The 25,907-nt window shown below is 38.9% G+C and overlaps 1 protein-coding gene across 2 annotated transcripts; it reads left to right on the top strand.

Moving 5' to 3' along the window:
* The first annotated feature begins 1,768 nt into the window (after window positions 1-1,768).
* LOC101858100 (histone-lysine N-methyltransferase EZH2) lies at window positions 1,769-24,804 on the top strand. 2 transcript variants are annotated; one of them, XM_035969177.1, is made up of 18 exons: window positions 1,769-1,788; window positions 6,067-6,345; window positions 9,174-9,299; window positions 10,203-10,319; window positions 11,730-11,925; window positions 12,637-12,772; window positions 14,200-14,369; window positions 14,780-14,877; window positions 15,438-15,615; window positions 15,923-16,071; window positions 17,332-17,426; window positions 18,195-18,361; window positions 18,913-19,026; window positions 19,694-19,755; window positions 21,375-21,470; window positions 21,863-21,944; window positions 22,642-22,807; window positions 24,342-24,804. In XM_035969177.1, exons 2-18 carry the CDS (start codon window positions 6,112-6,114, stop codon window positions 24,397-24,399), a joined length of 2,244 nt encoding a protein of 747 aa, XP_035825070.1. In that variant the 5' UTR covers window positions 1,769-1,788; window positions 6,067-6,111; the 3' UTR covers window positions 24,400-24,804. The 2 variants fall into 2 exon arrangements, with proteins under 2 accessions (XP_035825070.1, XP_005096267.1); XM_005096210.2 differs by lacking the exon at window positions 1,769-1,788 and adding an exon at window positions 2,125-2,202.
* Window positions 24,805-25,907: the final 1,103 nt, after the last annotated feature.

Consider the following 25,907-nt stretch of genomic DNA (forward strand, 5'->3'; position numbering starts at 1 on the left):
GGGGGGGAGCTGTGATGTGAGCTCAAATACATGTGCATGTACTTCAAGTACATTTTTGTGGACACTGTACAGGAGAGGTGACTGCGGTGTAGTATCCCTCGTCAGAGACCGTGTCTCCAAGTGATTTAAATCTATAGCCTACTTGGGTGGTACATAGGCTACGTGGTATGTTCCGTTAGCTCAGTTGGTCTCATGCTGGACTACAGAGCGGATGGACCTGGTCCGAATCCTTGACTAAAAAACGTTTTTATTAAACTCTTGTGTTTTCACGACTCTTAACTTTAATCCGTTTGAGTTGGTCCTATCGGAGACGGACGAAGTTCATGGTACGTCTGGTTTATACAATAGGGCCACGGCTTACTAGGTAAGCCGTGAATAGGGCGGCAGGCCCTATTTTCCTTACTCCTACACACTTATCTTAAATAACCAAAGAAGAGAAATGCGCGTCGCAATACATGTGTCTTGACGAATGAGCCGAAAAATGGAGATCAGGTGCAAAGTAAGTAGCCTACGATGAAGCAGGACTTGTCTCAGCGAGGATTTCAAAAGGGAGACAACGACAGTTCCGACATAGCCCGAGGTCAGCAATGGATTACAGTTCTTTACAGCCGGAACAAAGAGGTTGTTAAATCAAATATTCTCAAATGCTGAAGAGTCTTTGATTAAATCAGAGAGGGTTTACAGTAATATTACTGTAAACTCTCTGATTAAATATATGTACACGAAGCACTCTTTATAGATCTAACCTTTTTGAGTCGGAGCCGCCAGCGTGGTATAGGCACCAAGACTCCAGTTCCAGTCCTGAGTAGCCTAGGCCTACGCTCAAGCTCCTTTCCTACGCATCATCTTGCTTGCTGCACACATACGGGGGTGTCATGTCCTTCCTTTTACCAAACATTGATTTTCTAGTTTTATCACCGTTTCCCACCACTTCACACACAATGGATAGACTAAGGGAAGCTGGTGTTTCTAGAGGGTCGGGGAGAGACAGCAACCTGCGTGGAAAAGTCAGAAGAATATCCAACCAGCTGTTAACTGGCACGATCAGCAGGAAGACCCTTTCATGGATCCTGGAGAGGAGGGGGGAGCAGCTGTGGCATTTGACCGTCTGCAATGATGCCTATTCTCCAACCAAGTAAGCAAGTGTCAGCGTTTCCCACAACTACTGCTCCAAGTCATATCCTACATCGAAGAGCTTATTCATGTCATGGAGAAACGGGTTCTTCACCAAATTGATAGTAATGGACTAATTATATCCCCCACATTTACAGCTTATCTGAGGACAAGATACATGCACGATCTGGTCGTGAATCTGGATCCCGAACCTCATTTAAAAAAAAAAAACCTGACAAAAACCGCTGCCTTATAATATGGACGGTTTAATGTTCTTGTATCTGCAAATATTTTCGAACTAATCGACCTTAAAGAAATTTTTAGCTGGCGGGTCCTAAGGGCAACCTGGGCTGAGTGGGATTCAACATCCTAACAGGAAGAAGGGAGGGGTGGGGGGATTTTAAAAAAAGAAATACCCCACAGAGGATTCACGCCATAACGCTCTGGATTCACACATACACGTAGCAGTAAGAATAAGGAGCTAAGACTAGTAGCAGAAGAAAGAGTCACACTACAGTGAAGGAGAGGAGGTCGGGGATTGAGGGGTGGGTAATAGAAATTGGAGATGAAAGCAAATGACAGAATAGGACAAGAAAACAGGAAAGGAAGTAAAAGGAGCATTTTTCTTCGTCGCTATCAATATCAAGTTTTGAACTCGAACGCGGGACTTTTTGAGTAAGAGGCAAACATAATACAAGGGCTTCCATTAATTTTATTATTATTATTATTATTATTATTATTATTATTATTATTATTATTATTGTTATTATTATTATTATTATTATTATTATTATTATTATTATTATTATTATTATTATTATTATTATTATTATTATTATCATTATTTACGATATTCAAATGTCTGAATCGAAATAGTCTAGATCTAGAACTTACTAGAAGCGAGGATTCGCAGAGGTTCGTTTTCGCGTTTCCTCCTTTTCACGGGACCATAAATTTGTGTCCATAAACATTAGATCTATTATTTTCTACTGGGTGTACTGTTAGGAGCAGCATTCAAAATTTTCAGCATTTCCGCGCACAACAAAGAAGGAAGACAAGATTTATGGACGAATAATATGTAATTCTCAGGTATTGGGGCACTCTGTGGTACTTTAATGCTTTCAGCATAATATGGGATTACTGATTTTTTTTAGAGAATGAGTTCTGGTTTAACCTACCCAGGATAGATCGGTTTAGTACCAATATGTATGATGTAGAAGCCCTAGTGCTCACACTTCCTTCCACTGTTCCGTTCATCACTCATTCATCTTTTTCTTTAATTCTTTTACTTTTTTGTCTAAGGAAGAGGCTAGCCGTACTTATTCTTAATATGATGGCTAGACTGACCATTTACAAAAAATAGGGCTACTGAATTGTAAATATACATTTTTAGTGTGCAGTACCTAAAGTATTTGTATTTGAGACGAAACCAGGTACCTTAATGACAGGGCATGTATTTTAAACCTCCTGTTTTCTAATGTTAATAGGGCCTAAGATAAGTACGGCTAGACTGGCAGTCTAGCCGTACTTAAGGACGGCTAGACTGTCAGGCTAGCCGTACTTAATATTGATGGTTGAATTGTAAATGAAATTTTTAGTTCACAATGCCTAAAGTATTTGTATTTCAGACAAAACCAAAAGGTGCCTTACTGACTTGCATGTATTTGAACCTGAATAATTACTAGATCTAGATCTAGATTCTAGATCTAATGAGACCTGTGTACTTAACAGTTGGGCCAAACCTAGATCTAAGTACGGCTAGACTGGCAGTCTAGCCGTACTTAAGTACGGCTAGCCACTTCGTAGATCTAATCTAGATCTAGTCTCTAGATCTCTAGATCTAGATTCTAGATCTAGTTTTTCATCTCTAGTTCTAGATTATCTGGAAATCTAGATCTAGATCTAGATCTAGATATCTAGATCTAGATCTAGATCTAGTAGACCTGCATGTTTGACGACAATCGTCTGAAATCCGACAATCGCGAACCGGCCGATGCTTTCGCTAGGCCCGCCTGTATCAGTCAATGTGCGTATTGCGAGGTCTGGCCGACTGCCAGCAACCCTTTTTTTTCGCGTCGGCTTCGTCGGCACTTTCGTTTTCGTGTCGACCGCTGACGCGCGCACCGCTGACTGCCGACGTCGGCGTTTCCGACATAATTGTCGGAACCTAAGTAGAAATGCAAATACGAAAAAGGACGACAACATAAATTATCTACTTTCAGTTTCGTGCTCGAGCGGCCGTTTTGAATTTCGTTTGTTGACTAATTCAATTGTTCAGATCGTGTGGATTCATTCAAGTCTGACTCTCCTAGTTCTAATAGAATCTAGATCTAGATCTAGATTTATATAGATCATTACAGACCTCAATGGAGGATTCATATTCCAATTCTATTGTGTCAAACCCTATCATAGGTTGTGCTGTAATATTAATATTGGTAAAAATAAGCATTTCATCAGGTGCGTGAATTATTTATTTATTTAGATCTAGATTAGATCTAGAATCTAGACTCAGCGGAGTCCCTCTGTTCGGAATCGGATGCGGATTTCTAGTTCAAGGCCTATTCCTATTCACTTGTTCTACAAGATGTTGATCTAGATCTATCTAGATTTATTTAGATTACTAGATCTATATATGGAGTATTCATATTCCAATTCTATTGTGTTATTGTATCAAACCCAAAAGCAATGTAGATGTAAGCCATATAGATCTAGATTTAGATCTAGATCTATATGCTCCTTGTTTGTTTTGAAGTGTGGTTTTTTAATTTAAAATTTTTTTTTCATTTAGGACTTGTTTTGGCCTTTTTACACGAGGCCCGTTGCAGGTTCTTTTTGGAGGTAGGGTTAGGGTTAGGTCTCTTCTTTTTTGTGTTTGTTGGGGTGGTCGCTCGTTACTCGGATAGTCCTTCCTTATGACACCCACAAAGGCTTTTGGGGGGGGGGGGGGGGGGGTGCGAAATTTTCAGACAATCTGGTTGAGGCTCACATGCAGGTCTAATCTAGATTAAAATCTAGACCTAGACCTACTACTACTAGTCTAAATTTAGATCTAGATCCAGAATCTAATAATCTAGATCTAGATCTAGACTCTAGATATCTAGATCTAGAATCTCTAGAGTCCAGATCTAGATCTTCTACTTCTAGATCTAGAATCTAGATCTAGATCTATTTCAAAGGGCGTTGTTCAACCTATCCTATGGCCCATGCGGGCTTTCAGATTTGCACACACTGAAATAACTAGACTCTAGATCTACTTAAGAATGTGGGTCCTGTTTGGGGATACTAGTAGTGTTTTGACTGCACCGACGATTACTTCTGGTTCTAAACGACTACTTTTTGATGCGCGAGCCGAATGGAGAGATTTCCTATCAAGCCTAATTGCAAAACATCAAATTATGGTCAAATTCAGGGGGGGCATGAAACCCCATGTTTTTGTTTGGACAGGGAGCAAGCCCCCGTGATATCCCCCCTTTGCCTTGTTTAAAACAAGTGAAATTTTACTGCTCATTTTGTAGGTAAGGTCTACTGACAAAACGTCAATACCGACTATTTAAATCAATATCGATATCCAGTAATATGTGTGGATGCTGCCAATTCTAAAGAACATGAAGCTGCAGCGAGCACTTACCACACCTCTGTGATTGGCCCAAATATAGAGGACGTATTTCCACTGTCTATTTTTGTCGTCTTCCGGGGTTTCTCCCAAGATTCTTGGATTTCCCTCGACAGTAGCTGTTGACTAGATCTTGCCGTGTTTGTTTTTGCTTTTTTTGTAGGCCCTATTTATTTATGTTATCTATTTTTAAACAACCTCAGCAATTCTCGTCTTTCCATCAATTTACCTTCTCCTCAAAGTTGTACACACGCACAAGTGCATGTAACGCGCACACACACACACATAAACATGCGCACACACACGCACACACACACATACGCACAAGCGCACACACTGCCCAAGCAGTCAGCGATGAAACCTAGACGTGGCCCATTGTGCGCTAAGCGGCAAAGCGGGCTCGCCACGGTGATCTCTAGTCAACTGGCGAGGGAAGCCCTTGAAGACAATAAAAATAGATGGCTGAAATACATTATATATTTGGGCCAATCACAGAGATGTGCTAGGTGCTCGCTGCAGCTTCATGTAGTCTAAACAGACAGGACCCACATTCTTAAGTAGTACCATTACTACCATTAGTATAATTAGGCCTAAAACTAGAATCTAGAGATCTAGATCTAATTATGGGTCTAGGTATTGTAGGCAAGCAGATCTAGATCTCTAGATCTAGGTGTAGGCCTAGCCTAGTCCTAGCCTTCTACCCTTTAATAGACAATGACATTGACATGAATGATGTCTGTGTATGCATGAATACATATTAAAAAAATAGTTTTTAGTATTTTTAGGCATAAGTATAATAGACCTAGTATTAGCCTAAATTTCTTGTATTTTAAGCCTACCTGTAGACTTAAATTACCAATCCCACTGACTCTTGGCTTTTTGAATGATGGTTTAAATTGTCACATCTAGATTCTAGTAGGTTTTTGAATTGTAATGTGACAAAACTATTCCTTAGTGAGTGGATTTTGTTGGGTAAATGGAGAATATAATTTAGACCTTAATTAAGTATAATATGATGCTTCATATACTACACTGCAAAATAACATGGCCTACTCAATTACGGTAATATAAATATTATCTTGAAATATTTGTCTGTATTTAGTGAAATAGACTTTTCAAACAATTCACCCCCTATTATCAGTTTGAGGACGGAGTGAAACATTAATTTGTGACAAAATCAAAATCAAGTTTACCTAAAATTAAAAAAGGAGGCTACCTAAAAATATTACAATTATATTGGAGCTTTCCTAGAACATGTATAGATATTTAAGAAATGCTAAATGGCGAAGAGCATGAATAAAACTGCCATAAAAATAACCCCCCAATCTGTTTCTTTGCAGTGATTCATTCATATTCTCTTCAACACGGGATCTAAGGAATCAAAGATGACTTCAGTGGAAGGTGCTTGCAATACCCGCAGTGGTGCTCAGAGACTGCTGTCGGGGAGCAATGGTCAGGGAGCTGCCATGGTAAAGGCTTCTTCTCCTTCCCCAAGCAACTACAGTGACAAATTCAGTGAGTCCTGTCCTTTGGGCATTACAGATTGGAAGAAGCGGGTGAAATCGGAGTACACAAGGCTCTGCTTTTTGAGGAAGGACAAACGAGCTGATGAAGTGAAGGTACAGAGAAAAAGAACAATCTTTTTTTTTGGTTTAAATCTTTACTGACGTGTCATGCCCTCTATGCTTCATGATGACATCTTTACCTTTTCATCTTGTCACACCTTGTCCTCAGTGTTGGGGTCACTACAGTCGGAACATGTCCATCTCTGCTCTCCCCCCGTTTTCAGCATCCGTCCCAGAGTCTGTCTGCTTACAGTCTCCATCATAATCTGGTTGGAGACCCGTCGGACTGGTCTGCACAGGTTGTAGTGTTTCTCTTATCCCCTTTGGATCCCCTTCTCCTTCAATCTACTTAGGGTGTGGGAGCCGCTATCTGCCCTATTCTTCCTCAATGATAGGTTCAGTGTCAAATTCCCTCCCCCTTTTGCTTCTCCTAGCAGCTTGTCTGCTTTCTCTTTGCCGGTTACCCCTGCGTGGCCCGGGCAGAAAATCCAGGCCACTCTTTCCAGGTTGATCTCCCTGATCGTAGCCTTCCAGTCCGCTTACAGCATCCCTTTCTGTACCTTCTGTAGTGTGCTCATAGAGTCAGTAATGATTACTGCTGGCTGATGGCTTGTGTTTTTGATTCAGTGTAGAGCCTCACTTGTGGCTTTTATCTCCATACACATACTGGATGTTGTCAGTGCAGTTGCTCTGCTTTTCTCTTTCACAACTACCCCATCAACTCTGGCACTGAAGGCCCAACGTGATTTGACTCCTCTGTTGACTGATCCATCTGTGAAGATCACAGCATCTCCATGATAACATCTTTGTATTACAAAATTTTAGGAAACCAATTTATGGTGCATTCTGTACAGGGTACCAGTGTGTGGAGACAATGTACATTATTTTAGTTATACATCTAATTAATTCTAATAATTTACACTTACTTTTGTAGTCTGAGAAAAGGTGGATTTATGTGTTCATAAAAAGAAATAGAGGTATGTTTTATTCCTTGATAGCAAAGGAAATAAATGGTGGCTTGATATTAACTATGTTTTATATTGCAATAAACTTATTCTGCATGAGTTATAGGTATTGTGCTCTTTACTGAAGTATTGAATGTGATATAAGAACAAGTTTCTCTGAAAACATAAATATTTGGGGGGGGGGACAGTTGTATGCTCTTATATACAAATATTATATTACATGTATGGTCGGGTGCCCATTCTTAATCATCATCTTTTCTCTCTTCTTACTGTATCTTCTGTTCTGTAGCTAAAAAGAAGCTAAAAAAACCTGTCTTAATGTGGTCTGCCTTTAAGATTGCTGATTGCTTATCTGGTACAGTCTTAAAAGCTTTAAGAAATAAATACTTTTAAACTGTTTTCTAATCAGTTTAGTCATGCTGATGCAATCAAACCTGCTCTAACGACCACCTGTCCAAGACAATCTCGACCACCTGTACAAACAAACACTTCCCACTTCCCCTCATGTGTTATAATATGTGAGGCAGCATGGTGAAATTTGGCGCTCGTCAAAATAATAGAAGTAATTTTCTGCTGGTTTGGCAATTTTTATTGAAATTTTGTTTTTTGGCTCAACACCTGTGTCCATTAAAGAACCCATTTCAGTGTGAATTACTGTCGAACTTGCCTTAACGGAAACCTGTGTAAAACGGAAACCTGTCTTAACGGAATCTCCCCGCTCCGCCCTTGATTTATTCCTCTTTAATTACCTGTATAAAACGGAAACCTGTCCAATGCTGAAACGGAAAAAAAAAAAAATCCGCTCCCTTCCTAGGGTTTCACCTGTCTAAGATGGAAAGTGCTTTGCCCGCTCAGCCCTGATTTGAAACAAAACTCTAAAGTTTTGTTCTGCCGGCTCTAAACTTAACACCATGACCATGCCGCTGGGTGCGGAATGGGAGTAAGGGTGCAATTTGGGGGTAGATGTTACCCCGTCATTTGAGCCATGAGCAGATGGTCAGGGTAGTGTGGGTATGAAATCTCTCGACTGCCCGTGAGAGTGCTCTAGTACCGAGCCACTACGGAAACTTTCCTGGGCAGTCGGAGGTGTGACATTAGATCGACCAAATTGATGCCTGCCGCACTGGTACGGCCAGCCGAGAAAAGAGTTCCTCAAATCGTTGTTACAATGATGGCAGTGAGGGGTGGCATCGGTGGGTGGGGCTAAGGGTGGAAGCAAAGGAGATGTTCAAACGTTAATAGGTCAAACAGTGGTCCTATGAAAGGCGAGCACTGGTGGTAATTGGATAAGTAAGACTGACGCATGTCATTATCAGACAGGATAACAATTGAGAGGTGTGAAGTTTTGACCACTGCTTGCCGATCCGACAAGCGATCCTTGATCCCACTGGCTGGGCATTTGAACCCCCCCCCCCCTTCCATCTCCCCCTAAATTCCCATATCTAAGACGGAATTTTTTTCTGGCTCCCTTTCAATTCCATCTTACACAGGTTCGACTGTATATGTAAAAACATTGATTAGAGGCATAAAAATGTAAATTGTCAGTTTCCATGGACTCTGAGGCTTTGGAAATAACCAAACTTTGGCAGCCATTTCTTCACTAATTTTACCTCTGAAACCAGGCTTCATTCAATCCCAATTGTCTCGAAATCATAAATGTACTCAAGATAAATGGGTACTTCTTTCATCGAAAGCATGGCAAATGAACAAGCTTTGAAGCGATACCAATAACTCCACTTGCTCAAAAATTGACAAGCGCTTGATTTCCCCAAGCTGACACACATAAAAAATGACATTGTGTAAGAGGACCTCCTGTCTTAGATGACACTTTGTTCTATGGGAATGAGTGGTCATCTGGTAGAGGTTCGACTGTTGGGCAAGTTTTAAATATCCAGCAATTTTCTTTTTTGTCACCAGAATGCCTTTGCAGGGAACAGAGTTGAGATTGAGAAAGAACTGGAGGGAGACAAGCAGTGGCTTTGTAAACAGTCAGTTCAGAAACTCATTGTACCAGAGATTTTGCCTGGCAGATCAGCGAAAAAGGTAAAAGCTCCTAAATGGTGAGCTGGTTTTCAGATGTTCTTTCGACTGAATTCTGAGGTAAATTTGTCATGCTTTTGTGTCAGTTTGCTCACACAATCAAACAAGTATTTGTCTGAGCAAAAAATGTGCAAAATCATGTGAGTTTAACACCCTTTTTAACATTGTAAGGTATTTAAGAGGTGGTATCTCCAAATTCAGCATCCGTCTTAGAGGACTGAACCATGTGGGAAAATTTGTGTAAAGTGCCTTTCCAAAGCATGGGTCTCAATATTCCGTTATTTAGCAGATTTCCGCTACCGCCATTTCCTCCGCTAAACTCCGTTACCGTTACTCTTTTACTTGAAATTATCTTCCAAATCCTCAAATTGTTATGAAACTAGGTTTGATAAGTTAGTGGTATTTATTTCAGCATTTTAGGGTTAAATAGTATAATGATAATGGATGTCTTGCAAAAATGGTCTTCTGTCGCGATCACAGGGAAAGTTCCTCCTTTTTTAAGTTCTGAGTTGAGACCCATGCAAAGGCCACAATGTCAGACAGAGCTGAGCTTCAAACTTTGAAAAGCCCAGTTTTATGATTACAAGTCCTGTAGCATTACCTCAAGACTACAGACACTACAGTCCATGCTGTGACTGGGTTTATATTCATGGTTAGTACTAGATTGGTCTTCAAGTTATCCGTTTGACCAGTGACGATATAGCTCTGTGATTCTTTAAAATAAGTATTCAAAAAGATCTCTGATTTAGCCTCAGTTTTATATTGTGCTACAACAAAGAAGGCGGCGTAGTAAAAAGATAATTGAGTTTCGTGTAATTGTAATTTTGTCATAATGATTCCCGTTAACCCCTTATTTGATGTATCTGATATATTTTTTTCTTTTCTTTTTTTCCCCAATCCAAACAGTGTGAAGTTACCAGTAGCATGGGATTTCCCATTCAGTCTGGTCCATTGAAAATAATGAACCCGGTGAAGTCTATCCCGACTATGTATAGCTGGGCTCCTGTGCAGCAGAATTTTATGGTAAGTTGTTTCAATGTGGTATATATGTCAGTGCATAGAGATGAAAGTCCTCTTTGTAGTTACCTGTAAGTTGGTGTATTTTGAACAGAAAAAGACATTCCAGTATTTTTCCCCCCTTCATGAACAAAGTCTTCAAGACTGTCTGACACTTATAGAAAATTCCTTTTTTTCTCTCCATGTTCTAAGACACTAAAATAGTCTTGGTTTTGTGTATTCGTCAAATTGTTATTATATGTGCTAGTGTTTTACCTCATAACTTTTTAAATCTTTGATTACCCTACTCAGTCAGACTGTATAACCATCGATTTTCTTGAAAAAGCGTTTGGTAACGACTGTCTGAAATAAAGTACACACTTGTGAAGACTAGTTTTGTATGATTTCAGACTTATTGCTTGTTTTTCCGTTCTCATCACCTGTCATTGGACTTCAAAAGACAGGTTTTGTGTCCAGTAAGGTATTATTCCAAACTGGACCTGCTTAAACCGAACTGATAAATGGCAATCTGAATCAGATATGGCCAGGTCAATTAAAAAACCCCCAAACTATATTAAATCAAACAAACTAAAACCAACTCAATTCAAACCTGACTAAACAACACCAAACCACAGAAGGTCAGAGGAAGCTAAATCAAAGCTTTTTAACCCTATCCGTACGCCCTGGGGTCATTTTGTACCCCCGGAGTTGTATTCTTCACATTTTAGAATACTTCTAGTATGAAGATCTCTTTGACACTTTCAGTATTTCTCAAAATATCATTTTGACAGACTGCTATGCTAAGCATACGGATCGGATTAACAAGTAAATTTCCTCTTTGGAAAGTGTTGGCTATATGGATACGGATAGTAAAACACGATGTACGGATTGGGTTAAATAATGTGAAACCGAACCAGAGCACTTGAAAGCTAATCAAGTCTTTTTCAAATCAGCTAAAATGAAATTTAGCCATTCCAGCCCGGCTGAAATCACATCAAGGTTCTTCTTGTTGTTAATCCAGTAGCCTTTCGGAATGTGCTTTTCGATCCAATGTCATGTAAAAAAAGATTCAGGTCTTTGATATTTGTTCATTACTGTGGTACAGGGTATTGCATATGGTAGGGATAGGTGGAAGAAGTTGTTGTTGGTGATATCACATCAAGCTAAACCAAAGCAATTAATACCAATTGCATGTTTGTCACTCTCTTGTGAACTGCTATTCCCGGGGTGCCTTTATAGTCGAAGCAGACTTTGTGCTGTTGAGGCAATAGAGGTGAGCAGAGTAAGCCTGATTCCCCGTTTGGACTTCCCTGTTGACATCAATCCCTTGGTGCTCATATGACCGTATGCAGTTGTGAGCGCCGTAAAACCTTACTAAAACAAAAAGCAACAAAATAGACCGAGCTGACCTAGCCTTGACCTCCGCTCTTTCCCCAGGTGGAGGATGAGACTGTCCTGCACAACATTCCCTATATGGGCGACGAGCTTCTAGAACAGGACTGCTCTTTCATCGAAGAGCTTCTGAAAAACTACGAGGGCAGAGTGCACGGTGAACGAAGTTCAGGGATTGGCGATGATCTGTTTCTGGAGCTGGTCAACTCTTTGGCCACTCAGTACAAGGCAGAAAACGGAGGTGGGTAGAAATAGTTGGGAAGTAGAAACGCTGCCTCTCTCTTGATTTCTCTTATTGGAGAAATATTTTTGTTTTGATTCCAACAATTTATTTTATGTTTTCCAATTTGAGTGACTTGTGGGGACGCTGCATTGTAGTCTTCTCTGTCTTCTTCTCTTGTGTCCCTTTTTTGTTTTGATTGGTTCCTCTCGAAATGTGGTATTATTGTACTAATTTACAGTACCCAACTTTGTAATCGACAGTTGTTTTGCAGATGGACTTGTGTAAGTTACACGAATATTTTAGAACAGCTACTTTAGTGGATACTTAGTGATTTTCTTGCCTATTTTGTAAACTATTTTTAAATTATGCTTTTTTGCTAGCTCAGTTGTATGTGAGTGATGTTAGGAACTTTTTCTTTTAGTAAACTGTTGAACCTGCTCTAACAACCACCTGTATAAGACAGTCACTTGTCTTGGAGAGTGACCATAAGTTATCTCTGAATAATGGCTACAACAAGGAATTGATTATGCTAAGGAATTTTTTGTGAAACAATAACATCTCCTTAACTTTCCTACTTCTACTTCCATTTTAGTGTTATGATTAGGGTATTCTAATTCCAAGTCTTAAAATTCATAAAATATTATATGTGGCAGTTGTTTTGCGGAATCCATGAAGCTCCAATGATAATTGAGGTTATTGCTGTTTTTTTTTTTCCCTTGTGACGCGCAGAGGAAAAAGTGAAGAGAGAGCTGAAGGACAGTGTGGATCAGTCGATGGAGGTGTCGGAGGTACCAGTGGAGGTGTTTGAGGCTATCTGTGCGGCGTTCCCAGACCAGGGGGGAACTGTTGAGGAGCTCAAGGACAAGTGAGTGAACCTGATACTTTTTCAGAATTTCAGTAGTTCTGTTGGGACAAGTGAGTGAACCTGATACTTTTTCAGAATTTCAGTAGTTCTGTTGGGACAAGTGAGTGAACCTGATACTTTTTCAGAATTTCAGTAGTTCTGTTGGGACAAGTGAGTGAACCTGATACTTTTCTCAAAATTTCTGTAGCACTGTTAGGAGAAGTGAGTAAAACTTATACTTTTTTTGAGATTTCAGAGTTTATGGTTGACGGCAGGTTCAAGATGTCTTACTTCCAGTTTATCTGTTTCATGTCCCTGTTTATTAACCCAATAACACTTTTCTGTAATAACTAAGAAAGTTAAAAATTTTTTTTTTACATAATTCTTGCTCATGGCTGTGCTATTCTTATTAATTCGTGTCGCAACGCGTTGGAATCTGGCGCTCGTCAATTTTTGGGCATGTGGAGTTATTAGTATCATTTTAAAGCTTGTTTATTTGTCTATCATTTAATGGAAAAAAGTACTCAATTAACTTGAAATTAAGTTAACATATTTGTGATTGAAGGAGGTGGGGTTACCTGGTTTCAGCCGCAAAATAGGCAAGAAAATGGCCGCCAAAGTTCGGTGACTTCTGAAGCTTGAGAGTCCTAGGAGACTGAGAATTTACACTTTTTTTTTGCATTTAATAAACTTTTTTCAGAAAATATTAACACAGAAATGTATTTGTAAATAGAGATAAAAGGTGTTAAACCAAAAACACAAAATTTGATAAAAATTGCCAAACCATTGGGAAAATATCTGCAATTTCGTAATTTTGACGCAAACCTGATTTCACAATGAAACCTCACATTTAGTAAAAGATGCTGCCGGAGGTTTTTTTTTTTTGTCTCGCCTCTTTGATGTCGGCTTACTTTGTGCTGATATTATAGGTATAACACTTAACCCATGGTAGTGAAAGCGTTTGGCTTCACATGTGAGCAGGAAGTGCATTGATTTGTCTGTAGCTGGTGGAAGTTTTTTCCTAATGCTGGCGTGTAGAAATGATGCATGCTGAATATGTGTGAAGTCAGAAGTTTACGTTATTACAATTGTCAATTTTTCTTCTAGTAAAGAAATCTAAGAAATCTTATTAATTTTCCTGGAGATATAAAACTTCTATAACAGATTTGGGACACTAGAGTTTATATAAGCTACAACTTTCATTGCAATTCATTCTACTTTGTCAACATTACTACGTTTTGGTGATACTTTTGAAAGTGAGTGTTTCAAAAGGAAAAATTTGATTATTGTTTTATTTTAATCTTGAACAATTTTAACTGTATTTTCCTACTTGTAGTATAGATAAATCTATTTACAATTTTGAATTAACACACTATCTGCTCCTAGTTGCTGCAAGTTTTGATCTTGGTCTTAACATTTCTCCTCTCTGACCTAATGTGTACGTGCAGGTATAAGGAACTGGTGGATGCTCAGCGAGCCAGCGGCACAGAACCTCCCCCTGAGTGCACGCCTAACATTGACGGTCCGCGGGCCCAGTCCGTTCCTCGGGAGCAGACTATGCATTCCTTTCACACACTGTTCTGCCGGCGCTGCTTCAAATACGACTGCTTTTTGCATCGTGAGTTATTGTTACCATAATGAGGGGTTCATATGAGTACAGCTGAAACATTTCCGTGGATTTTTAAAGTAGGGTAAAAATAACATAGTTTAGATGAAGAAAATCAATTTGCTCTGATAATTTCGTGTTGTAATGCTATTTTTAGGTAATTAAAAAAAAAATAGACTAGGAATTTGAATTTGCAACTCAGCTTAGTGAAAGAAAGTAAAAACTTGTACTCTTTTTATTAAAGATTTTGAAATCTGCTTCTCATGGGAATGAAATGTCGCCTTTGAAAAATGTTGTATTGGTTTGCAAATCTAATTCATTTTAAGAGTAATGACAGTCTTATCATAAAAATAACACTATTTTGTTGACATTGAAGCATTCTCAGAGTGTCCCTGTCTTATATGAGGTTGATTTTCCTGCAGCATATCATCCTACCCCGGGTATGTTGTCCAGAAAAATTCCTGAGAAGAAGCACAAATTTGAACCTTGCAGTCCAGAGTGCTACCTCCACACTGTAAAGGTGATTTAATTTAATTTAATGTATTACTGTTTGTATTTTAACATAATTGTTAGGTTTGTTGACTTATTTTGTTATTGAATCTGTCATAGATGGGCTGTTTTTTTATTTTTTAATTTGTTCTATGCCTTGCCCATGAGGCTGATGTAGTTAACGATACTGAATGTTAAGTGGGATGATTAAAAAGACAAATTTTGGCACTGATGCGGAAACTTGTGGGTATAATTGTTATCAGAAGGAAAATTTTCTTTTGGCCTGTACATCATTCAAAGAGGTGATAGATAAACAGAAGAAGAATGGAAAACTTCAGTTTGGTATGTTTTATGGTGCTCGCACCTGCTTAAGATTATATGAATGTGGGGGACTCAAGTTGGCTGCATTCTTGCTGGTCTACAGCACGGTTTGGGTTTGCTTTGCAAGTACAAATTCAAATACTTAATTGAAATGAAGTGAGTAAATCCACAACTGAAGTGCTCCTTTTTTGACATTGAGAAGTGTCTTATTTAGAGAGACTAGGCTCCAAGTACATGTACTATTGATTATCTGTTTTACTTCCTGCTCAGATGGGTCAGTCTCAGGGCACATCGGAGGAGAAGGACAGAAAGGATATGAAAGAGGTGCCGAAGGAGTCTGGCAGAGCCACGCCCCCTCGCCCTGAAGTCAATGGGCGGAAGAGGAAAGCAAATAATGGTAGCAGTGCAACCAGCAGTGAGAATAGTGAAGAGAGCAATAACGCAGACGGTAATTGGTGAACTTTTGGTCTTTAACACTTAACGATGTCTCTATTACCTCTGTTTACTACATTTCCAGGAAATTCTCTCCTCCTTCTCACGTATCACTTCTTTAAGAAGAGAAGTTGAAGTAAGATCTTTTTTTGGTGTATAAGGATGTACGTGTTATGGATGAGTTTTGATGTGTGTGTTTGTGTTTAATTAATAATTGCTTTTGTGTTATAATTGTAATGGTCTCCATCCCTTATTTTAGAGATGCACTTTGCTTAAATATTGTTGAATGGCGCTTAAATCTCAAATTTGATGACCTTCACTAGATGTGGACATCAAGTTTCCCCCATGCACCAGTCCCACCACTGATGAATGGACTGGGGCCGAGGAGTCTCTGGTTCGAGTCCTGACGGGTGTGTACCGCAGCAACTACTGCTCCATTGCTAAACTCATCCGCACTAAGTCTTGCAAGCAGGTTTGTGGTATTTGAAACTTGTTTAGTGTGGCGGAAACCCTCCGCTGCCTTAGATATTTTTGGTTATTTTGCTTTAGACACACTGAATTTGATTATTCAAAATGAATTCTTGTATTCAGAAGTAAATGATTTCTGAAATTTTTGTTTTTGTTTGTGGGTTTGCAATGGGGGAAGGACAGCACTCCATGATATTTTAACACATTACACCCTAACTCGCCCGGGATCGCCCGGGAATTCCCTTACGCGCTCCACCCTGACTCGCCCGGAACCGCCCGCGCCGACCCAGCGTCTTTAGAAACGAAAGTCTCGCCTTGACGAGACTCTGGGACCGGGATTTTGATTTGCATAGTATAGCAAAAAGTTTCTTCTTTCGTTTGATACCGAAACGAAATTTTTCGGGCTAGTAGTTTTAGTATTAGAGCTGATCGAAGTGCGATCGCGTTACCGACACTTCGAAAGTGTCTCGACTTGTTGAAAAGCGACACGATTGAGTTCGAAAACGGAAATAACGATGGATTTGAGCAAAAACGAGCATGTGACAAATCAGATGGCTCAGATTTTGATGAAAACGTTGTAGGAAGAGTTTGGGGCGATTCCGATTGATCAGACGGAGAAAATCTAGAATTTAGATCTAGGGCCCGACCGCGAGGCTGAGAGTAAGAGTGACTGGTCGGACACCCCGACTGAAATAAAGTTAGAACATTTCCAACAGTTTGCGCATACATAAAGTTACATTTTTCTGAAATTACATTCAGTTTTCTTTTTAACTTTTATTTTTTCAGGATTTTTGGAATTTGTTTAGTATTTTTAAAATGTGTTTTTTAAAGGCTTGTATTCACGGGAGGTGGGTTCTTTCCCCTTGCTTAGGATCTAACAATGGACTTCCCGTCCAGGCCCTTAGGGTGTAATGTGTTAAATTGTCTTTTTGGCTTTGCATATAGGATGATGACTCACATCTCAAGGGTGAAGTTTAAAGAAATATCTAACAATGTCTACTTAAGTAACTTCACTCTGTTTTATTCCCTAACTCATAGAAAATACCAAATATTCTTGAAAAGCTAAGGAAATGTTCTAGAAAAGCTTCCCATTTTGACGCAGTGGCAATAAAGAAGCTACTTTAAAATATGGTTTCTCCGAGTTATCTTGCTGCCTGATCTACATTGTTAGTACTGGATCACTTTGAAAAGTTACCTGATTTACAGAATGCTCTTTGAAGTTTGTTAATTAGAGATATGAACTGAATGAGTTTTTAATTTGCAGGTGTATGATTTTGCTGTGAAGGAAGAGGCTCACATCCCTGATGTAAATGAAGAAACGACTCAGACTCCACCCAGGAAAAAGAAGAAGAAGCAAAGGTAGATTACTGTTAAAGGCTCTTACCTGACTTGATTGTGTATGTGTTTGTAGAATATCTCAGTAAAAACAGTTGTTTCTTCAAAGGCTTTTCGCTATGTGGGAACAAAGGTGTAGTAGAAAATGATGGCCTCATAGGCTTGATAATTTATGATTTTAAAAAAAAGCAATGTTTTTCATTTTGCTCTGTGTCAAATGGAATATGACCTCTAATGTGAAATTTATAGAAAATATAGCTGGGTGTGAAGGCGATGATATATACGTTAATCTTGGTTTGGAACATCCTAAATGGGATTTAGTGGGAATAGGTACCCGGCCATAGACAGCGAAAGATCTAGTCAGTATGGTAGTGTTTTAACGCCTATAAATGGCTGCTTGCATTGTATGCTTCCCAGGAAGTTGAGGTTGTTTCAGAATGCTATTAGGTCTGCTGGGGTAATAGTTTAGATTGTAAAGCACATAGAGTTTACTGTTGAGCGGGGATTTGTGCTATGCAAATGCTATCTATTATTATTATTATTTGTTACTCCAGTAGAGTTCTCGCTACTGACTCTGTTGAAAGCTCAGCAATATGTTTTAAAGCACACAGAAGATTAATCACTTCATGCTGTTATCTTTTTTGAAATGTGAGAATACTCTTGGAAGATATGAAAAAAATGTAAGGTCTATTGCATAAAATCCTGCATGGACCTTGCTTAAATAAGCTGTTACCAAATCTGAACAATTCTTCCTGGTTTTGTGATCAGATATCGATATTTTAATCCCCTTAGGTTGTGGTCCATGCATTGCCGGAAAATTCAACTCAAGAAAGATGGAACCAGCAAGACCGTGTACAACTATCAGCCATGTGATCATCCCGGCCAGCGATGTGATGAAACCTGTCCGTGTATCATGGCCCAGAATTTTTGTGAAAAGTTCTGTCAGTGCAGCTCAGACTGTGAGTACTGTAGACTTTTTTTTGGTGTGAATGCTAGTGATTCCTCACTGGTTAAAATTAAAAAAAACAACATAATATATATTTATTTTTAAAAAACTGACTCATTGGCTTCAGATTCTGAGAAGAGCAAACCTTGTAGACTTTGTGGTACAGAGACCAAATATATTTAAGCGCGAGTCTACCCTGTAAATTTTCCAAATTTTCTGGGAATAAGAAAAGTATGTTTTTCAGTTTTGGTTATAGCATTTGCTGCAAAGATAGCATTTGCTGCAAGTAGTGGAGAAGCTTATGTCAGATTAGACTGATATTTTGTTGTTGTCACTCTAGATCATGTAGTGTCGATATATCTATTGTTGTTGTTGGTGTCATAGATCCAGCAATAGTTGGGTTCTTGCCCTTCTGTCAAATGTCATGTAGTGAAAGGTGCTGGTTATAATAGAATAATAAAAAGGGCTCACATGGGGGTTTCATATGTTTGGCTACTCTGTATGAGTTGAAAAATCGTTGGTTGTTTGTTGTTTATTTACACTGAAATATTCTTAACCGTCCAGGTCAGAATCGGTTCCCTGGATGTAGGTGTAAGGCTCAGTGCAACACCAAACTGTGCCCCTGTTTCCTGGCGGTGCGAGAGTGTGATCCTGACCTTTGTCAAACCTGTGGCGCTGGTGAGTCTTTGGATGTTGTCTGGAGAATACGTACGTTGCAATTTATTGAAGTATGAAAGTTAACTGATGTAGCTTGATGTCAATCCTGGCTGTAAACTTGGAATGGTGTAATCTCTCTTGACTGCTTTCCACCGTACTCCTCATATCACTGGCATACCGGTGACATTAGAGGTCCTATGCCTGCTCTCCATCACAGGTAAAAGCGTTTTGCCATGGTTCGAGTGCATAATCCCATTTAGAAGTCTTACTGTAACAGAGTTAATTGTTCAGTGCATTTAGCCTTACAGACCTTTAGTATGCACATTCACTATCGATTCCTATTTTTTAAAATGTGCATCATCGTGTGGCAGGTGCTCTGGTGTGGTTTGCTTTCCCCTTCAGTCCTGTCAAACATCTATCGTCCTCATCTTTCCTCCCTTTTTTTGTGTTTGTTACTATCCTGTAACACCTCTAATCTTTGACACTTACATGACTTTATTGTGTTACAAGTGCCGTAAATCCCTTACTAAAACTGTGCATTATCTTACCTCTGCAGGCTTTCACCTATTGCTACACTTATTCAAATGTTTTTTTTTTGGTTTTTGCCAGATATGATGCATTGTTTGTCTTCCATCATACTCAACAGTTTAATCTTGAATTAATTAAATAATCTTTTTGCTGTTTACAGACCAATTTGAGACTCAAAAGATTTCGTGCAAAAATGTTAGTGTCCAAAGGGGACTTAGAAAGGTAAGACTTTTCTATTTTACTTTTCCTCTGTTACATTTTAACATCTTCAACATAATGCATATATGCAATCAAGTATAGCCTATGACTGACAGTGATAAAGTAAAAAAAGATTCACTTCTTTTTCAGTCTTCAAAGATGACTGTGAGGTGAATTTATTGCCATATGTAGCAGATGAAAAATTTCTAGTGCTTGACTGCTGTTGTAGTATGTTGACAGTTGCATGTTGAAGGTTTAAAAAAAATAGTTTTAAAGATGCTAGTTTTATGAATTTATTGTCACATGTAGAGGTTGAAAGCTTTTTATAAAACATATTAGTTGATCGAGTGTGTATGACTACTGGTGTAATAGTATAGTAACAGTTGCATGATGAAGGTTTTTTATTTTTGTTTATAGATGAATACCCTCCTGGTCCTAGATGGAAGGCTCACGCGAGTTAACAATAATCCCCTTTACTAATATACAGCTTTGCTGTTGGGGGGGGGGGGGAGGAGGTAGTGGTGTTGGGTTTTTTTTTCTTCTGCACACCACTGTTATTGATGTACTCCACCTGCCTGTAGACTGAGAATTGAGAAGGATATGGCTAAGTGTCTTTCCTGAGAATTCACATCATCCTATGTGGTGGAGCTTGGATTCTAACCCGCTGTGTTTTGACTGCAAGTCGGATATTCCAAAGCTGAGAATGCCTTTCTTGATTTAAGTGAGCGTTGAATTGGAGACCTGCATTTTATTTGATTGTGACCAAGTTTTGAAATTTGAACAATAGTACATACATAGTCCACGAATGAGTTGATGTCGTTGGAGAGTTAAAAAAAGATCCAACTCTTCTGAAGTTCAGCTTAAGCGTTGGGATCTGTAAAGCAAAAGAGGTGCCGGGACCAGAGAAATAGATCAACTTAACCGAAGATCAACCCAGGCTTGTTCAACACTAGCAAATTCGACTGTATAATCTGATTATCGTCTTATAGGATAAGAAATTTTTCGTTCTGGCCGAAGAGAAATTCATTTTCTTATTTTGAGTTGTAATTAGGCCAGGGCAAGATCGACTCTGGGAATGGATTCTTTCGAGTCCAAATTAAGACTTGAAGAAGAATCGGTTTCGTTCACAGACTCGAAGCTTCGAGTCTGCCCTAGCTCAATGCCTCTTGTCTCCCTTTATTTAGCCTGGTTTCTAGCCTAGACTCCGAGAGGCAACCCTACAAGCCTACCTGCAACACACACACACACACACACACACACACACACACACACACACACACACACATACACACACACACACACACACACATATACACACACACACACTCACACAAATGCGTGAAAGTCAACTTGTCTTGGCACGCGCGCAGGCTTAGCGAGCCATGTCTGTCAAACTCAAGACTCGAGTCTAAAAGCTATTTTTAGCAGTCTTCAAGTCTCGGTCCCCAAACAGCCAGGTCCACTTGAAGCAGCTTCCAGACTCGAGAATCGGACTCGATTCCTCGATTCTTTTTCAGTTTAGGAATCGAGGCCTTGAGTCTTTTTGCCACCGATCTTTCCCTGGCCCAGTTGTAATGTCCTCTTGCTGTGAACACTGACAGCTCACTGGTGGTACATGGTTTCTTTCCCTGTCTGATCCACAGCACTTGTTGCTGGCACCCTCAGATGTCGCTGGTTGGGGAATTTTCTTGAAGGAGCCCGCAGAGAAAAATGAGTTCATCTCAGAGTATTGTGGAGAGGTGAGTTTTGTGTCCCTGCCTTTTTGTTGTTGTTTTATGATTTAAATACTTTACCGAATACAGGGAAGGTGATTCCAAAGGTGGCGCACCTAAACCCTGAATTAGGATATTGAGCTGAGGGGAAATTTTACTCAGAAAATGATAATTTTTTTTAGACCTCTCTAAAATTGCTTTCTCATTGCTTTTTCAGACCATGTCACATTTTTGTGTATAATGTTTCCAATTTGCCATGACAAATTGCTTGCATTATTTCAGTGTCTCATTTACTCCCAAAGTTTTGTAGCTGACTTTAACTGTGTTTCAATAACTTAACAATTGACGTTGATCTTTTGATAAAGCTTCTTTGTTTGTAATACCTCATTATTTTTCATTTTGTTTTTTGCAATTTTCAGATAATTTCTCAGGATGAGGCTGACAGAAGGGGAAAGGTCTATGACAAATACATGTGCAGCTTTTTGTTCAATCTCAACTATGGTGAGTGAAGCAAAGATCTTTTTTTTAAACATTTAGGAACTTTGTTCCTTAAGTTCTCTAAGATGATGTTGGGTTATTTCAGGTACTCATATTGCGACTTCAGTGCTTTCATTCTTGTATCTCCATTTTTAGTAACAGTGAATAAAGTTCATAACAAGGAGTGAACTTGAGAAGTCACATTTTTACTGTTAAAAGAGTGGAGATACAACAAGAAAGCACTGAGGTGGCGATATGGTTATTGTTCCTTGAAGAAGTTTGAGAGTGTTGTATGGTTAATATCGTGGTTTATTAGGATAGCTGGTTTATGGCTTGAATTTTGAATCAACAATCCTGGTATTGTTGTAGTTAAGATTACACTTTCTATTTCCTAAGAATACAGGGATAAATATATATATCTGTATGTGTCGAGTTAAACTTTTCCTGTAAGTGTTTGAGTTTGTTTTGTTTTCCTTTGGTCTCCACCATTGTTATTTCCCTGTCCAAGGTGTTAAATACTGAAACTGGACCTTTTCATTTTTGTTACAAATTGTGCATACTAGCATTAGGAACTAATGACTTATTACATATTTTTACACATTTTCTCAAAAAGGGGCTAATTTGTCGTAGCGTTACTGTGGTTCCTAATTTTTCTTTTTGTTTTTAACTATTTTTTTGGGAACATGTCACAAACTATACCTTAATCCCGTTTTCTTCCAAGATTTTGTGGTGGATGCCACCAGAAAAGGCAACAAGATTCGTTTTGCCAACCACTCCATCAACCCCAACTGTTATGCCAAGGTCATGATGGTCAACGGTGACCACAGAATCGGCATCTTTGCTAAACGACCTATCCAAGCTGGAGAGGAACTTTTCTTCGATTACCGGTCAGTTTTGGTTTTTGGTGGTCTGCTTGAGTCCTTTCAGTTATCTAGAGAGTGGAATATTTTTTCCAAGTTTGTCAGAAAGAGAGGTGCCAAGATGAGTGTTGAAAATGGTAAACTTCTTCATAGGACCTCCAAAATTGTTCGCCCTTATCCAAGAAGACAAAGTGCTTGGTCGTACTAATCTAGGATCAGGGAAGTGTAGAAAACATATTGAAAACCCGGATGCTAACAGGGATTGAACTCTGGATAAAAAAATCAGTCTGTGTATTTGAGAAATAACAGGTTTTAAAAAATTTCTGCCAGATTGGTTGAAGCCTGACTTAACTTCTTAAAAGTTTTCAGCCACAGGGGTGTGATCGCCCTGTTCTGGTTTGAGAGGGAGAAAACTGAAATTGTGACTCACATTAAATGGATATCTCACGGTGCTGAGAAAGATGTGGGTGCTGTTGTGTTAAGATGTTGAGGGGGCCTAGTTACAGCAGGGTGGGGGCCACATCCCACTCATCAAGAGTCGCCCTTGTATGGTTGCAAAGTAAGATTTTAGGGAAGGCCTTATACGTTGAAAGCTTACAAATGACTGGCCCCAGCATTCTATCCCTTGAACCCGCGAGATTATTTCTTTTGGGGTTTCTTGAGTAGAGACAAGGTCATCCGAAACATCCCAGAAATATCTGAATAGTTGAAACATGGAACAGGGTTTTTCAAAATTTCCAGTTGTGTATTCAAGTTTGTATTGTCTGAAGAGAAATGGTTAATACCTGGAGCATGAAATCCCTTAGTTCATTTGGCAATATCGATTTCGTATGAATGTATTCACAATGCTCAAATGTACATTTTGGTTGTTATTTTTTAAAAGAAGTTGCATTGTTTTGCATTTTCATTCAATTTTGTTCGTAATTTTTAAAAAATTGGTATTTCTCGAACAAGCGTATTGAGTTTTCTTTATTGTACAGTATTGATAAATTTGACACTTTTTTAGCTGATCTGATCTTGTGTACGAAATTTGGTTGAAATGGGTCCAGAGATGATCAAATAATTGCTCTTAAAATGTGTCCCTTTAAAAAAAAAAAAGATATCTGGTGCGTACCTGTATACGGAATGTGTGCTCTTTAAAAGTTTGATGCCGCTCTAGGGCTGTGCTACTGACTGAATTGTCTGTAGGATATTCTCAAAGGGGAGATATGAACATGCACTTATGCACGGTCGAATTGTAAAGAGGCTGATTTATGTATGTCGTACTCATTCTGTGCCGGAACAATAGAGAGGGAACTGCTGCATTTTCTTTCCTCATCCTTACTTACTATCGTCATTTTTCCTGTTCTTCTTTCGAATATTTGTCACTCTCTTGTGAATTGCTATTTCCGGGGTGCCTTGATAGTCGAAGCAGACTTTGTGCTGTTGAGGCTAGAGAGGTGGGCAAATTAAGCCTAATTCCCCGTTTGGATTTCTCTGTTGACATCCACCCCTTGGCGCTCATATGACTTTGTGCAGTTAAAACCTTACTAAAACTTGTCTTTTTTTTCTTCTTTTTCAGCTATGGTCCTACAGAACAGCTCCGTTTTGTTGGTATAGAAAGAGATGGCATGATCTAGCTCTACAGCAAGCATTTATCTGTTTCTGTGAAGGAGTTGTTTTAGTTTTTCATAAATTTGTTTCACAGGTTTCTGTGTGCCTTTGAAATTTTAAATTTGGTCTTACTACTACTAGTTATTCATGTTGTCCACTTGTTTCCTTTCTGTACATGTACCATATATATGATCTTGTCACTCAATAGTCACACTGAAGGCTTGTTCACTCAGTATACATTGTAAAAATAAAGGTAATTTGTAGCATGTATGAAAAGGTCTTTCCCAAACTTCACTGAGCTGTGGTTGTGCAAATTTTTACAGGCATGGTATGATGAGGGTATTGCACCTTACTTGGTCTGAGAAAACTGATCGTTGATTGTTTAGAAACTTGGTTTCATTTTGGGAATAAAAAGTGTACTGATAAGTTTATACAAGAGATCAGATCTTTTCATTTTGTTTTGGTGTCATGTCATGCCTGATCACTGTGTTGTCGCTATAGTGTGTTCTACTGGTGCTGGAGGTTTATGTGCTGCTTGGCGTTATCTACAAACTACAACATGCTACCTTAGAATTGATGATCAGACATTTTAAGATGTTTTGAGTGACTAATGCCTTGAGATCAGAAACCGAATGTGAGACATCTTGGTGAAATCAGGCGCTCGTCAAAATAATGAATATATATAGAAAACAGCATTTTTCAAGCAGTTTGAAAATTTTGATGGAATTTTATTTTTTTTCCATTTTTGGCTCAATGCCTTTTATGTCCATTTGAAAATAGGCCTACATTGCTGTCTGGATTTTACTGAAAACTTTGATTACAGAGCAGAAAATGTAAATTTACATTTTCAGAGGACTCTAACTCTAAAGCTTTGGGAGTCACCAAACTTTGGCGACCTTTTTCTTGATAATTTTACCACTGAGACCAGGCGACTCCAACCTCCTTCAATCGCACTTATCTCGAATTCTATTGAAGATAATTTGGTAACTTTTTAACTGAAAGCAAGACAAATGATCAAGCTTTAAGATGATACCAGTAACTCCATATGCCAAAAAATTGACGAGCGCCCGATTCTACTGCGTTGTGACACAAGTGTTCTATCTGCTCTATCATAATTGTAAGATAATTCGGAGTGGTTATCCAGTGGTACTGTGCTTTTAAGATGATGTCAAGGGGACACGGATACAACTTACAAAGTACATTCAAATCTGACCACAAAATTGTCCCATCACTATGTTTCCGTGCCTTTATTACTTTATAAATCTTTATAACGATCACACAAGGGGGAAATGGTTGATTTGTGGGTGCTCTTCTAGTGTGGTTTGCTACTTGTTTCCTATCAACCATCTATCATTCTTGTCTCCCTTTTTTGTGCTTGTTACTCTTTAGTGTCTCCAATCTTTAGCACTTATTTAGATTGAGTTATTATATGACCTAATTGTGTTGTTGCAAGTGCCATAAAACTTTTACTTAAACTTAAACTTAAACAAAAAGGAGGAAGGCATGGATTTGAGGCGAGGGGTTGTTATCAACT

The sequence above is a fragment of the Aplysia californica genome, unplaced genomic scaffold (genome assembly GCF_000002075.1).
Source record: "Aplysia californica isolate F4 #8 unplaced genomic scaffold, AplCal3.0 scaffold00123, whole genome shotgun sequence".
Lineage (NCBI taxonomy): Eukaryota > Metazoa > Mollusca > Gastropoda > Aplysiida > Aplysiidae > Aplysia > Aplysia californica.